The 14,892-nt window shown below is 34.6% G+C and overlaps 1 protein-coding gene across 1 annotated transcript in view; it reads left to right on the top strand.

Annotated features, from left to right (window-relative positions):
• The first annotated feature begins 24 nt into the window (after positions 1-24).
• The window catches only part of LOC149781656 (DNA damage-binding protein 2-like), a 49,605-nt gene continuing 34,737 nt past the window's right edge, over positions 25-14,892 (top strand). Inside the window, exons 1-5 of the mRNA XM_089935730.1 lie at positions 25-130; positions 6,260-6,659; positions 7,837-8,028; positions 11,218-11,366; positions 13,463-13,562. Of these exons, the coding sequence (XP_089791856.1) occupies positions 6,294-6,659; positions 7,837-8,028; positions 11,218-11,366; positions 13,463-13,562 (807 nt within the window). The 5' untranslated portion in view covers positions 25-130; positions 6,260-6,293. The remainder of the gene's footprint in view (positions 131-6,259; positions 6,660-7,836; positions 8,029-11,217; positions 11,367-13,462; positions 13,563-14,892) is intronic.

Genomic DNA, 14,892 nt, shown 5'->3' with positions numbered 1-14,892 from the left:
TGCACCACATTCCCGCGGAATTTACATAACATTGGCACGTGTTTTTGTTTTGACATTAGTATTCCAGCGTAGTCATTGAAGTATTTCGTGTGTATCTACGATTTGAAACTGATGCTATACAAGAAATTAGGTATAAGTCAGGATTTTATTTCTAAACTGGTCTCAAATAATTTATAAATTTGAGTAGGTATATAACCGATGTTTTTGTGAATGGATTAATATAGGCCAAAAATGTCAGCACTTCTATGCACTTAATTTTTACATAACCAGTCAATGAAAAGCTATGATAAAATTAGATTAGTCTTTCCTTTGTATATAAATCAGTTGACATGTAAATCTTTACTTTGTACATAACCACCCCATGATCTAATCAGTTTACAGGCGGGGTGTTTACTTTGTATATAAATCGGGTTACATGTGAATCTTTACTTTGTATATAACCACCGCATGATAAAATCAGTTTATGGGTAGAGTCATATACACAAATGAATTTCACTTCTCATCACTGGAGGGTAATGATAAATGGTTCAAACATTCTTGGTAAGTTGGCAGTGAGGTACATGGTTCAAACATTCTTGGTAAGTTGGCAGTGAGGTACACAGTTCAAACATTCTGGGTAAGTTGGCAGTGACGTACACAAATAAAACATTTTGGGTAAGTTGGCAGTGAATTACACGGATAAAATTTCTGGGTAAGTTGGCAGTGAGGTATACAGTTCAAACATTCTGGGTAAGTTGGCAGTGAGGTACAAGGTTCAACATTCTTGGTAAGTTGGCGGTAAGATACACATTTCAAACATTCTTGGTAACTTGGCAGTGAGGTACATGAATCAAACATTCTTGGTAAGTTACGAATGAGGTACATGGTTTAAACATTCAGGGTAAGTTAGCAGTGATGGACACAGCTCAAACATTCTTGATAATTTGGCAGTGAGGTACATGTTTCAAGCATTCTTGGTAAGTTGGGAATGAGGTACAAGAGTCAAACATTCTTGGTAAGTTGGCAGTGAGGTACATGTTTCAAATATTATTTGTAAGTTGGCAGTGAGGTACATGGTTCAAATAGTTTTGATAAGTTGGCAGTGAGGTACATGTTTCAAACATTCTTGATAAGTTGGCAGTAAGGGATATGTTGGCTCATTAAGAATATAGAACAACTTTACATGAAGCAAACCTTTAAGGTTATGTTACCCAAAGGGGCATGTATAGTTGCTTACAATTTACTTGTTAGCAACAATATGAGCCCCTGGGATGTTATCCAGAGGTAATGCAGTAATACAAAATAAATCTTGAGTGAATTTTTAGCATCTGAAGTCAATGCCAAGTTCATGCCATTACTTGTTCTTTTAATAGGCATTTTAAAATATCCTGTTTTTATGTTAAATGTGTAGAACTGTTGCAGAAAGATGCCAAACATAAAAGTAAACAAGATGTATTCGTGTATTCAGATGATAGTACAAGGCAGAAACTTTAAATTCCTTACAAATTACCCGTTTGAAGCCCCATAATTTCACTAGTCAGTGGCTTTTGCTTTTGCTTTTACAAACCCTGTTAAGTAGACAAGCTATACCTATTATGCAGAGAAGTTTGGTGTCTGTCACAATTGGACAGATGCTACCAGGGACAAAAGATCACAGTAAGATACAAAAGTCAGCCAGTTGTATGTTTCTTTCTAATAGGTAAAGAGGTTTACATCCTTTGAATGACAACTAATAAGGGGTATATTAAGCCCTTAGAATGACAACTAATACAGGTAGTATGTCCTTCAAATGACTATTAATAAGGGCTTTAAGTCCTTAGAATGACAACTAGGCATGACGAACAGGTGATTTAGTAACCAATAGTGAAATTGCAAAGGAAATTTAATTCAGATCAGAACAGGCATTGTGGTGTTGGTGTCTATACTTACAGTTTAAGTGATATTGAATTGTAAGCTAAATATGACATATACAATGTTGATAATTGAAGCGATATGGGTGGGACTTGTGTTGAACTTTTAGGATCATTTTGGGCTAATTTATAATAATGTAAGTTCCCTTTAAAGTTTCACTTTGTATTCAAGGAAATTAATTATTTGCTAAACGTTTTGAATGGCGTTTTCTGTTACTTAGTACTTAGCAAAATTCTGAAGTGCTACTTGATATTTGTGCTTAATTTATTCATTTTACACGCTGTTTTGATAGAATTATGGTGTCATTATTAACTAAGCATTGTGCATAAGTTCATAAGAGGGTCATGGATACAACACTTTCAATGCTCTTTTAGTTATGACAATATTATAGTGACTTAGTAATTTCAGTACATTACTAGTTTCTGCTTTAATTTGTGTTTTGGTATCAAATGATTTATATGCAACTTCAAATCAGAAATTCCACTTGAAGAGTTTACAATAATCAAACAGTTCGAGGGACAGGATTAGATTAGTGATTAACCATAGTGATGTGAAATCTGATGAGCATAAAAATGTCGATACCATCATTAATGTTGTTCCAATTACTGGTTATAATCGATCATCACTCAGTAGAGTGAATCAGTATGATACTCGATTGTGAAACTCTATTACTGATTGTTCAAGGAAGACTACTTTATTTTAGTTGTATGCAAAACACAAAGTTAAGTAAAACTCTTATGTAACTGGTAAGCTAACTAACGTTGATCTGAATTATTTATTCCCTTCACAGCTTACAAATATAAAACCACACCATATTCTGTGGGTGCAGACTTCCATATTTAGGAACATACGGCCATGATTAAATGATCAAGCTGTGAAATTGTTGTGTTTATAAATTAAAACACATTTTGATGATTTGTTCCAGTTTAAATATAAAATTCTGCGTAGTGTTTGTATATAATGACAAACAAGAAAATTGTATCCTCCTATACTTTAAATTATAGACACATCATATATGAATGAAAGGATTTCGGGGGATTGCAACATTTTTTCAGTTAAATATGACTGATCAGCCATAACAGGTTGCTTTCATTTAACAAAGTTGTAGAACAAAAATAACACTACACAACTGAGAAGAATGTAATATTTATATCAGGTTAAAGTATACATGTCATTAAAAGAGAGTACCCTTGTACATTCATCAACATTTTAAGCTCTTCAGCAAACAAAAATTAAATTTGCTCTTATTAATCAGTTTTAATCGATTATGTGTTGGTCAAGTGGAATCAATTATTGATCATGAAATTCTGATTCCCATCACTAACCTTTATGTGTTTGGGGGTTAGCATATTGGACTTGAAAACACCATTAGAAAAGGAAAAGGAAATTGTTCAGTTGTTTTTTATTTGTTAATCTCTGATCGAACAAATAAGATTTTCAACATGTGTGACGGGGCACTGAGTGGCAAAGTGGTCTAAAGCACTCTCCATTATGGATCACTGCTATCTCACCTCTGTCTGCGTGGGTTCGAGTCTCGGATTCAGCCAATGTGGGTTTGTGAAAAAGCTTGCCAGTAGCTTCTCGTGGGTCAGTGGTTCTTTCCGGCGGTTTTCCCAGGTTCTTCCTCCACCATTAATACTGGCTGCCATGTATAGCCTATTGTGTGCTGAAAAATGGCATTAAACCCTACAACAACAACAACATGTGTGACGCTTTCCAGCACACTGCGTGGGTTCAACTCTTGGATTCAGCCAATGTGGGTATGTGAGAAAGCTTGTCAGCAGCTTCTCAAGGGTCAGTATTTCTTTCTGGGGATTTCCTGGGTTCTTCCTCCACCATTAATTCTGGCCACCATGTATAGCCTATCGTGTGCTGAAAAATGGCATTAAACCCTACAACAACAACAACTTTCCAGCGCAGATGATTACAGCAGTGTTTTGGCACTTGTAGTAATTTACCAGGCATCCAAAAAATCTGTTGGGCAACCCTTCTTCAGAACAGGTTGCCCAGGGACAGTCATGGATTATCAAAATGTTTGTACCTTTGATAGGGATATTTTGGAAAATGCTGCATAGTGAGAAATCAAGTTTAGAGAGACATTAAAATTACTAATGCTGGTTCTATCTAATCTTTAAAATTGAAGTAAACATGAAAATGATCCCAAAATGTTGTGATTGTCACAGCAATTAAAAGATCTTGGTTACAGGTTACACCATAAAGATTCTCCAAACATTTTTGTAAATATGGATGATACAAGCTGTCTTGACCCAGTCATGATTGCACATTATTGTTATTATTTTTCTTTTCACAATAGCTTCTGTTGTTGATAACCTCCATCCTTTTTTTAGGACCATTTGAAACAAACTCAACAAAATAATTCAATTCTTTATATAGTAGGCATGTATTGGATTGGAATCCCTTTCATCTTACTGATGTCAATAAAGAGTTTGTATAAAAAAAATTGTGTAATTTAACCCACCCACCCACAACCATCTAAAGTTTTGGCTTCTCACCGGTAGCCCACAATTTGGGCCCCGTTGCATGTAGGTTTTTAACCCGTATCAATATTATCTGCACACTTGCATGTAAAACCAAGCCATATGACAGGATGAGGGGACCAAAGATGTTTAATGTTTCATGTTTTTGATTGGTTATCAATAATTAGCATTCCGTAGCACTTCATAATTAATATTGAGCTTTTCTGTGACCTTCACCTTATATGCACCAATTGTCTAGCTAGACTTGAATTTTAGAAGTTACTTCTTTTGGACAGAACAGGGAGAAGTGGACGCCAAGCAAGAAACGATATATACATATATATATATATATATATATATATATATATATATATAGATATATAGATATATATATTAGATATATATGTAATGTGTGTTCTCTTTTTTGAGTTATGCCCTCTATTTCCCAGTATTCATATTTGCATTTAAAATTGGATTTAAACGATACTTCTTTTTTAAGTAGAAAAGTTTCTGAGTTATTTTGGCCATATTACTCTTGAAACTATATTGTATCAAATTTTAACTGAGTAACCAGATTACATTATAGTAACTGCATGATGTAAAAACGCTTAATCAACTACCCTTAATCATTTTTTTAAACACTTTCAAACATTTCTACACGCGTTTGAAACAACCCCTGTACTATGTACATGCGGGCAAATGCACCTGTCTTCAGATCATACGGTTCATTCTCATTTCTTTGTTGAGGATAAAACATTATTGTAACTATTCATACATAACACACTGAAATGCGTAAAATTACAGACATGGCTCCTTTATAGTCTGTATATGAATCTTTTTTCCAACTGATTCAACGCAGACATGAGTGCATCTATTTTTAGAAGGAAGGGTTTTCATAATGTAATCATTCACTTTATATAGCTTCATTACAACATTCCATTGATAGGATTGCAAACTTGTGGTTGATTTATTTGTCTGCTTACTTGTAGTAATTTTAGGCGTTGGTTAAATAGTATGTGCTTTGCTGCTTTTTTCCCCCCGTATTTTCATAGATACGAGTCAAGTCAGAAAACAACTTTGACCTTACAATGCTTCTAGAGAATTTCACAACATAGGCTTTGTTTCTATGAATTGTATTTTTTCTGAATATATTTGCCTGATGATTTACAAAACAGACAATCAAATAAACTGGTACTTCCCAGACATAGCTATGTCTGCCATTATTCCCCCGTTACTGATTCACTTACAGTTTCAAACTAATTTTATGATAAAATTGTGTACAAGAGGCATTTCAAATATCCACATCACTCATTCTGTTCTTAAAACACATATTGCTATTTACTTTTCATTAAGTTTCAGAACAAAAATTTGTATGTTTTTAATATCAAAGGATAACATGTGGAAATCAGGCAGTGATAGTTGCTAACTTACTCCGGAAAGGGTTAATGGTCAATCAGCTATCAAAACACATGCCTGTGGATGTGCAAGAGTTTGTTTGTCAGCGTAATTGATATCCAAACTAGGCCTAGATATTGATGTCTTGATTAATACATTTCACTACAACACAATACTAGAATTCACCTGGCTAAGGCAAGGGGGCATCTCAGAAAGTATGATCAGTTGATGTACCTCTAAAAAATCACAGGGTGAAATTTTTTTCGCCTTCCTAACAGAAGGCGGTGAAGTTTACATTTTTTAGGTGATTTATTCATCCACTTTGCCTGTTAGCGTGACCCCTGTTACACATTGTCTGTAATGCATTGCCGATTCAGTGGCTGTGTACAAGTTCACGTGTGACTGATAAACTAATCGAGGGTATTAGTGACTTACCATCATTGATTCAGTTGGATGTGACATGATTCTAGCCTAAATTTAGCATTTTCATCTTTCAGTCAGAGATTCTGCAATTGAAGTTATCCTTTGACTATGGTGCAGAGAAGGACAAGAAGTTCAGCAAAATCCAGTGTGTCATCTTCTACAAAAGGCCTGAAATCAATTGATCCAAGACTAGAAAAGTTGAGATCCAAAAGACAAAAGACTGAGCCCCCAGTTTCAGAAGATATACAGAATATCAGTGCAGAAACAAAAGAAATCAATCATGTCACAGCATCTGAGTTTTGGAAGAAAGACACTGATGAATTTCAGAAAGTTTTATCTGAATCAGGATTTGGGGCTCGGAAAAGTCCCCCTCAAATCAAGACATTTAGACCTCTGGCAGAACACAGTCTTAATCTTCTTCACTTCTTCCAGCAGAATTCTTTTGGATTAAAGAGCAGAATGGAACTGCACCAGGTGTTTACTACACTGAGTTTATAACTAGTGAATTTTCTATTTAACACTACCGTCATACTTGCCCTTTCGGGCGCATGCGACATAAATCCAAGTAATCAATCAATCAATTTAACATTTATTGTAATAGAGATAGTTTGCTCCATGATTTAAATCTACTCTCATGCCGATACATTAATGTAGTAGAGATAGTTACTTAGTGATTTAAGTCTACTCTCATGCCGATACATTAATGTAATAAAGATGGTTACTTAGTGATTTAAGTCTAATCCAATGCCTATCACAGGAAGTGTAAATTTCAATTTTGATTTATCTATTAATTCAAGGTATTTATTTTTCATCTGCTTTAAATATTCAAAAATAAAATTATACACAAGTAATCATCATTAATTACATTTTAACAGTGTAAGGAATGATCATGTGTGCTTTATATCTGGTGTAATTATTTCACTTGTTATTTGTTACAAATATTTTGTCAGCAGTTTCAATAAAATCGAGCTTAAGAAAGGTAATCTGGAGAACAAAAATTTTTTAGGCCAAAATGGTATTGAAATTTATTATCGGGAAAATTATTTATTCACACTATATGAACTTTTAGAATCGTTTTTTGTGTTCCGTGTTTTATTTGGGTTGAAATTGTTAATTTAATTTATTCTTTTCAGAAAATTATTAATTAAAAATTTTCTTCTTGGAAAATACAAAGTGATTGGTAATATTCTTCGAAGGATACATTAGCTGGGAATTGTAGTGAATTCAGATGAGGAAACCGTGGATTATATTACTGTGATTCAACAAAAGACTGTTTGCATGTCATTGCAATTCAGGCCATTGGTACATTAGTACAGTAGAGACTACAGGCACATAAACACCTTCAGCTTTGGAAATTATTTGGAATACCATTAAAGTGTGTTCATTAGGACTTATGTTAGAAATACTATGAATATGTGGGATTTAGTTTGCAATACCTGAAGTTCTGTTTACATTTTCACTTTATATTCTCGGGAAATAAATTATTTGTTGAATTATACAAAGCTTGTTGCTTCACGCTCTTTTCTTTTACTTATGAGCATAGAGTCGTAACATATTTCACGTTCTAAAAAAGTTGGATCCAGATTAATTTATATTCATTTTTTAATTAAGGTTGGGCCACTGGAGTTTCATCTTTTGTTTTTCTTCACAGAGCATTCGAAGTCCTGTGGTGAGTTTGGTGTCAGATTTGACATTGTGTAGGACTATCTCCCCATTTCACAGGCGAGTCACAGCAATGGAGTGGCATCCAGTCAACCCCAATATTCTGGCTGTTGCATCCAAGGGAGGAGATATCATCTTATGGGACATCAATCACACAAATCATGACAAGTTTATTCAGGGGGTTTGTATGATAGATGGAATTTTGGAAAAAATTTAATGACAACTAATAAGGGGTTTAAGTCCTTCGAATGACAACTAATAAGGGGGTTAAGTCCTTCGAATGACAACTAATAAGGGGTTGAAGTCCTTCAAATGACTACTAATAAGGGCTTTAAGTCCTTAGAATGACAACTAATAAGGGGTTGAAGTCCTTCAAATAAGGGCTTTAAGTCCTTAGAATGACAACTAATAAGGTGGTTTAAGTCTTTAGAATGACAGCTAATAAGTGGTTGAAGTCCTTCAAGTGACTGCTAATAAGGGCTTTATGTCCTTAGAGTGACTACTAATCTAATGAGGGCTTTAAGTCCTTAGAATGACAACTAATAAGGGGTTTAAGTCCTTAAAATGACAACTAGGCATGAAGAACAGGTGATTTAGTAACCAGTAGTGAAATTGCAAGGGACAATTAATTGAGATCAATACAGGCATTGTGGTGTTGGCGTCTATACTTACAATTTAAGTAACATTGCATTGTCAGCTAAATATGACTTACTCAGTGTTGAAAATTAAAGCTTAATGGGTGGGACTTGAGTTCATCCATATTGTGTGCTTAACATTTATCCATATCTATGTTGTGTGTTTAGTGTTGATTGCTTCTGTTCCAGGATGGATAATCATATCAGCAAGATGTTTTCACCAAAAAAAACATCATATGGTGTCTACATTGTACTAAATAAAAATCGTGTTCATCTGGTATACAGCATGGCCAATGTGGCAGCCATCTTGAAAATCTTACTGCTACTCCTCAAGGGAAAGTCTTACCAAAATGGTGTTTTCACCAGAAGACAAATTCTGATAACTAGATGCCATGAATTGAAATGGTGCTGACCTGCATCAGATATAACTGTGACTATGAATATATTATAAATCTTGTCACTAATTCTTCTGAATGGATGGTCATATCAAGATAGGGTTGTCACCCCAAGTCCTTTACTTTAGTTTGTTTTCAATGAAAATGGTACTGATATTGCATCAAGTGTTGCTGCCACAGCTGATAATTTGAAAATCTTATGACTCAAGAATACCAGAGATGGTTTCAACACTCGGCATTAAAAAGAATAAATTCCTGGAAATTATTTTCAGACAGTAGAATGTCAGTCCCTTTGATGGACTCCTGCTATTTGTATGCTATTATCAACAGCAATTTGTTGAAAGTAGGTAAATAGCATGTCATTTATGGAAGAAGAACGTTGACACAGAGCAGCATGTAAATTTATGTTTAATATTAAAGGTACATGTAGTCAATAAATTGGAATGTATGTTGTTGTTGGGCAATTTTTCTGATCTGTGCTTAGTCCTGGGGCAGTGGTTGGGCAATTTTCAAGAAATTAAAAATGGTATTTTATTTTCTGTCATAATTTGTGCATATGACTAACTTGATAATTAATAAATACTACAGGCAGTGTTACTACTGTATTTGTACCGTTACAGGTATGAAATTGAGACCAGCCATGCTTGGGTTTACAGTATTCAGGAGTCTCCCATCTTTTAGTTTAGTGTGTAGACTCATGGGACCAGTGTAATAAAATCATTGAGGAGCACCAGAAAAACCATTATTGCTGCAGTAAATCTGTGACAGTTCCATGAGAGTGGACATCCACCAGACATTGTGGATATCCACCAAATGTAGTGGACATCCACTGTTCATAGTGGACACAGTTCCTTGCCCCATGTGTCCATATCCACAGTATTGATTCATTTACTGTAATGGTAGTTATTATTTTGATAGTGGCTGTCTTCAGATGTAAGATGGTGCATCCTTGACTGCAGTTGTAACAGAAAACTTTTAAGTCTTACCTGGTTTTGCCGAATACCTTTTCATATTTCACCTTATATTAGGATATTTATACTGCTTCAGATGTTTACAAAACAGCACTAAAAATTGATGATTACATTTTTTTATCTCGAAGGCCAAGTGTGCTTGTGTTATGATCCTGGATCCTTTGTGTCATGCATTACCTGTTGTGCATTGTCCTTCTCTCAGAATTTGCTTGTTACCAGTCTCGAGTATGTATTTCTGATCCATTCTGATTCAGACTTGGAATACAGACATATATTTTCAAAATCCTGAACGAGTTTCTTAATAATCATGGGGGCCTCGAGTGGCCGAGTGGTCTAAAGCACTCTCCGTTACAGATCACTGCCATCTCACCTCTGTCTGCACCGGTTCGAGTCTAACTTCTTGTGGGTCGGTGGTTCTTTCCAGGGTTTACCCGGGTTCTTCCTCCACCATTAATACTGGCCGCCATGTATAGCCTATCATGTGCTGAAAAATGGTGTTAAACCCCACAACAACAACAACTACATAATAATAATAATAATCATGATTGATCTTGCATCTGATTCACTGGGCTGGAGATCATATTTGTGATCAAATTTTGATCAAACTTGGAACATATATGCATTTGTCATTAAGATCTCAATTTGATAATGTGCGATATATATATATATATATATATATATATATATATATATATATATATATATATATATGGCATCTTGATCTGATTAAGCTTGTTACCACTGGGGTAACTATATTTCTGATCAGATTTTGTTTACAGTTGAAATATTTGGTTATAAGATGATGAGCTCCGTGGTTTTGATAATGCATGAGATCCATGATGATTAATGAGATAATCTTCCATCTTACTGGCTGAAATTCTTGACACTCTGGAAGCCGTATGTCTGATCCGATTTGGACTATTTGCATATATCTTCAGGTTCTTAAAGGAGATTTAATGTGAATAAAGGACTAAGCATATTAATTATGTCTTTATTGTTTTAAATAATATGAATAAAAGACTTAGCATATTAATTATGCCTTTATTGATATAAATAATTTTTTATCAGAATGTAGTAAACTAGGTAAATCATCCTACAATTCCATTTGGGAGAAAGTTTACACAAGTTTAAGCCTGCTTAGTGAAAGAGTCAACTGTTAAATGTAACTCTGGCAAGTAGTGTCTGACCCACTTGGTCCTCTGATTTTGTTTAGATTTTGCGAGATAAAGGACAAAACATTGATGGGGCATTTTATTTGTTTTATTTTGGGATGGAGAGTGTTGTCACTTTCAGAGTGGTGGTTGGGAGTCCTGTCAAGTCCTTCAGTTATATTTGTTAAGTGAAATTGTTGTCACTCTCTCCTTTTTAGGGTGGTGCTGGAGGATCATGTCAGGCTCTAAAGTTTTGGCCATGGGACTCGAGTCATGTTGTCACAGCATCTGTCGATGGAACTGTAACTCTGTACGACTTTGAGGGAAGGAACAACCAGATACTAGCTGATACTATGAACTCTCATGAGTAAGGGGAGATAACTCTTATTGCCCTTATTGATTGCACACATTCCTCTGAGGTGCTGTCTCATTACATACTTCATATTTCAAACTTTAATTAGGGGAAATTTCAAATATTATATATTAGCAGGAACTGTAGTAGATAATCACTGGGCTTGCAAATATTGATGCTTTCATAATGGTTTCAACATGTTATTAATTCTGTGGCTCCTTTAGTGTAGTGATACTTTTCCTCAGAACTTTGGTTAACAAGGTGCTATGCAGTGACAGCTAATTCGTTCAGTTGGTTTAGTTCATGATAGATTCTACAAAAACCTTGATGAAACAAATAAAGTAAGGATGTTTGATATTATAGATTGAAAGTTCATGCAATTTTAAAAAGTTTAAATCTTAAGTGTCTGGGAGTAAATATTCTCTGAATTTCAGGGGGTTGCTTGAATTTGATTCTTGCTTAAAAGTCCTCACATTTTGCCAGATGAAGTTGGAAAGTCGTTGAATTTCTTAAAGTAGTTTTGTTAAACAGCTGTCATTAGGTATGATAAAGAAATTGTTGATTTTCTTTAAAGTAAGCAACATTTTTCAGAAAGGTACTAAAACATTTCTCTAGATATCACTGCTGATGGGAACCACAGATGTGACCAGTATTACAAAGGTGACAGATGTTATAAGTGAGGGAATTTTGTAAAAGAATGTTACAAGAAATCATAATTAAAAAACACAAAATCACAAAATAGGGTAATGAAAAGCCATAGTATAAATGGATCTCAAAAATGAATACCTAAAATTAATGGAATAAAATTATATAGCCACATTATAAAATTGTGTGAGATCCATGACAATGGTCACATTATATAATTGTGTGAGATCTATGACGATAGATACATTATAAAATTTTGTGAGATCTATGACGAGAGCCACATTATAAAATTGTGTGAGCTCCATGAGATAGCCACATTTTAAAATTGTGCGAGATCCATGACAATAGCCACAATATGAAATTGAGGCCCATTTAAAATAACCACATTATACAATTGTGTGAGATCTATGATGATAGCCACATTATAAAATTGTGAGATCTATGATGATAGCCACATTATAAAACTGTGTGAGATCTATGACGATAGCCACATTGTAAAAGTGTGTGAGATCCATGAAGATAGTCACATTATAAAATTGTGTGAGATATTTGATAACGGCCAGATTGATGATGATAGCAACATCATAAAATTGTGTGCTATCCATGACCATAGCCACAATGTAAGAGAGTCTTTGTAGTGTGGGACGGGAGTGTGCATTATTACTAATACACCACCATCAGCATTGCTAATCTATAGTATGTGCATACCCTCCCATTTGTTTGAACTCCCCTACCAATTTTCAAAATCGAAGGCATCAAGGATAAAAAAAATTAACAATTTACAACATCTAACCTGATTGCCTCCATTTCCCAAACACGCCAAGTTGGCATTTAAAATCAAACAGTAGTTTTCTTAGTGACACTACTGCTATATTTGCATGGTCAAGTCTGTTTTCAAGCAACAGATGTAGTTCACCATCTTTGACAGTCTGAAGAATTTTATATATTTTGGAGTTGAATCTCTTTGAACACTTGCATAAAAGAGTTCTTTCTTTTTATTTGTTCAGTTTGTGTTAGAAATAATGAAACTAGGCATTGCAAATTATTGGATGCAGATGATAGTTTTTACTGAAATGGACTGTTCAAGGAACCAGAAATGGACAGTGACCAGTATGTCTGCTTATTTGTATGAAGAGCTTCTGTTTGGTTTGAAACACCAGTATATTCACATTGTTAGGGACCCCTTGGTGACAGTCAGGTTAGAAATTATAAATTGATGAATGAAATGGCTAAGTTTTATGTATTTATTATATCCTTGATGCTTCTCATTTTTTAAAACCAGTTGTGGGGATTACAAACATGAAAGGGTGCATGAAGACTATACCAAGGTATTTATGGCAAGTGTACATTGAAAACTTGTGAGTATTTAAGAGTATATTAAATAAATATTGTGACATTTAAGATACATGCCATCCACACAAAAAAACCAGGCAGATCATAAGAATTGATGAAAATTTCCTTTACAGTTTCTGGTATTGCAGTGTGGCTGTCAGTACACAGTTTGGTTTTGTTGCCGCAGGACATAATGCAGGCTTCCTGAGGTTGATGCATAAAACTGGTGAAAAGGTAAATATCAGAGATAGTTTGGAATTTTAATTTGATTTTCACATCTATCACAGATAGATTGCATGATGATTTGATTTTCATATCTGTCACGGGTAGATTATATGTTAAATGATTTTTGTATCAGTCACAGAGTGCATGTTAGTTTGAGTTTCGTATCTGTTACAGGTAGTTTGCCATGCTAACCAACTACATTAACTTGGCTTTTCTCAATCAGATTCTGTCTTTAATAGGTAATATTTTTAATTTATCAGCTAAATTTTCCTTGCTCTCTTTTTGGATTGATATTAGCCCAAAAGCTCTTTTTTGAAAATGTGCTAGCTTTGCTATGTTTTTATCAAATGAATTTTCCCATACTGTATTACAGTAGTCTAAATAGGGTTGTATGTAACTGTTATAAAATAGTTTTCTCTGCCTTTCTGGGAGAAAATGTCTTATCCTGTTTAGATTGATTGATTGTTTGTTTTTTAACGGCGCATCAGCACTTTTAGGCTATTTAGCGCCAAACAAAGTGTTACTTGTATAATCTTTTAAAACCCACAAAAGGTTCTATATCGACCAGCGATATAAAAGAACAAATGGTTGAAATTAAAAACGGTAAGATGGTAACGGTGCAAAATAAAGCTTCCCGATCAACGGGAGATGTAAAAAAGATTAATAGGTATTAAAATGGGACGGTATGTATATTGCATAAAACTGCACAAGGTGATAGCATAAAAGTCAGAGTTTTGAGTAAATATTTACGGCTTTCAAGAACTCGATAATACGCGTGATGTTTATATTATCAAAAAGTTCTTTCATGTCATGCACAACGTAATAACGATCGCGCGTAGGTTGTAGGTCAAAGCACTCTATCATAAAGTGCTTGACAGTGAATGGTTCATTGCAAGAAACGCACTCTGGTGGGTCTTCACCTTTTAGTATGTGGGTGTGGGTGATATAAGTATGACCAATTCGGATTCTTGCAATGACTACCTCCTCCCTACGAATGGTTCTGTAGGAAGGAGTCCATTCTCCTAGAGTTGGTTTGATTGCATGAAGTTTGTTATGTACAGCATCATTCCATGATGCCTGCCACTTCTGACGTAAGAACTTTCTGATACAAGGTTTAAAATCAGTATATGGTATTTTAAAATCAGATGGTTCTTGAGAAAGGGCCATTTTAGCAGCGCGATCTGCTTTTTCGTTACCTTTAATACCAATGTGGCTAGGTAACCAACAGTATATTATATTGTGGGAGACACTCAGCTCGGTATTTTTTACGAGTACGTTTTTCAATAATGGGTTCTCCAGTTTTCTATTGTGTAGTGACTGGAGTACTGATAGCGAGTCG

Source organism: Sinohyriopsis cumingii, chromosome 15, assembly GCF_028554795.1.
Source record: "Sinohyriopsis cumingii isolate HCF-2022 chromosome 15, ASM2855479v2, whole genome shotgun sequence".
In the NCBI taxonomy this organism is placed as follows: Eukaryota; Metazoa; Mollusca; class Bivalvia; order Unionida; family Unionidae; genus Sinohyriopsis; species Sinohyriopsis cumingii.
The sequence above is the reverse complement of the archived record's forward strand: the minus strand, read 5'-3'. Positions and strand labels throughout refer to the sequence as shown.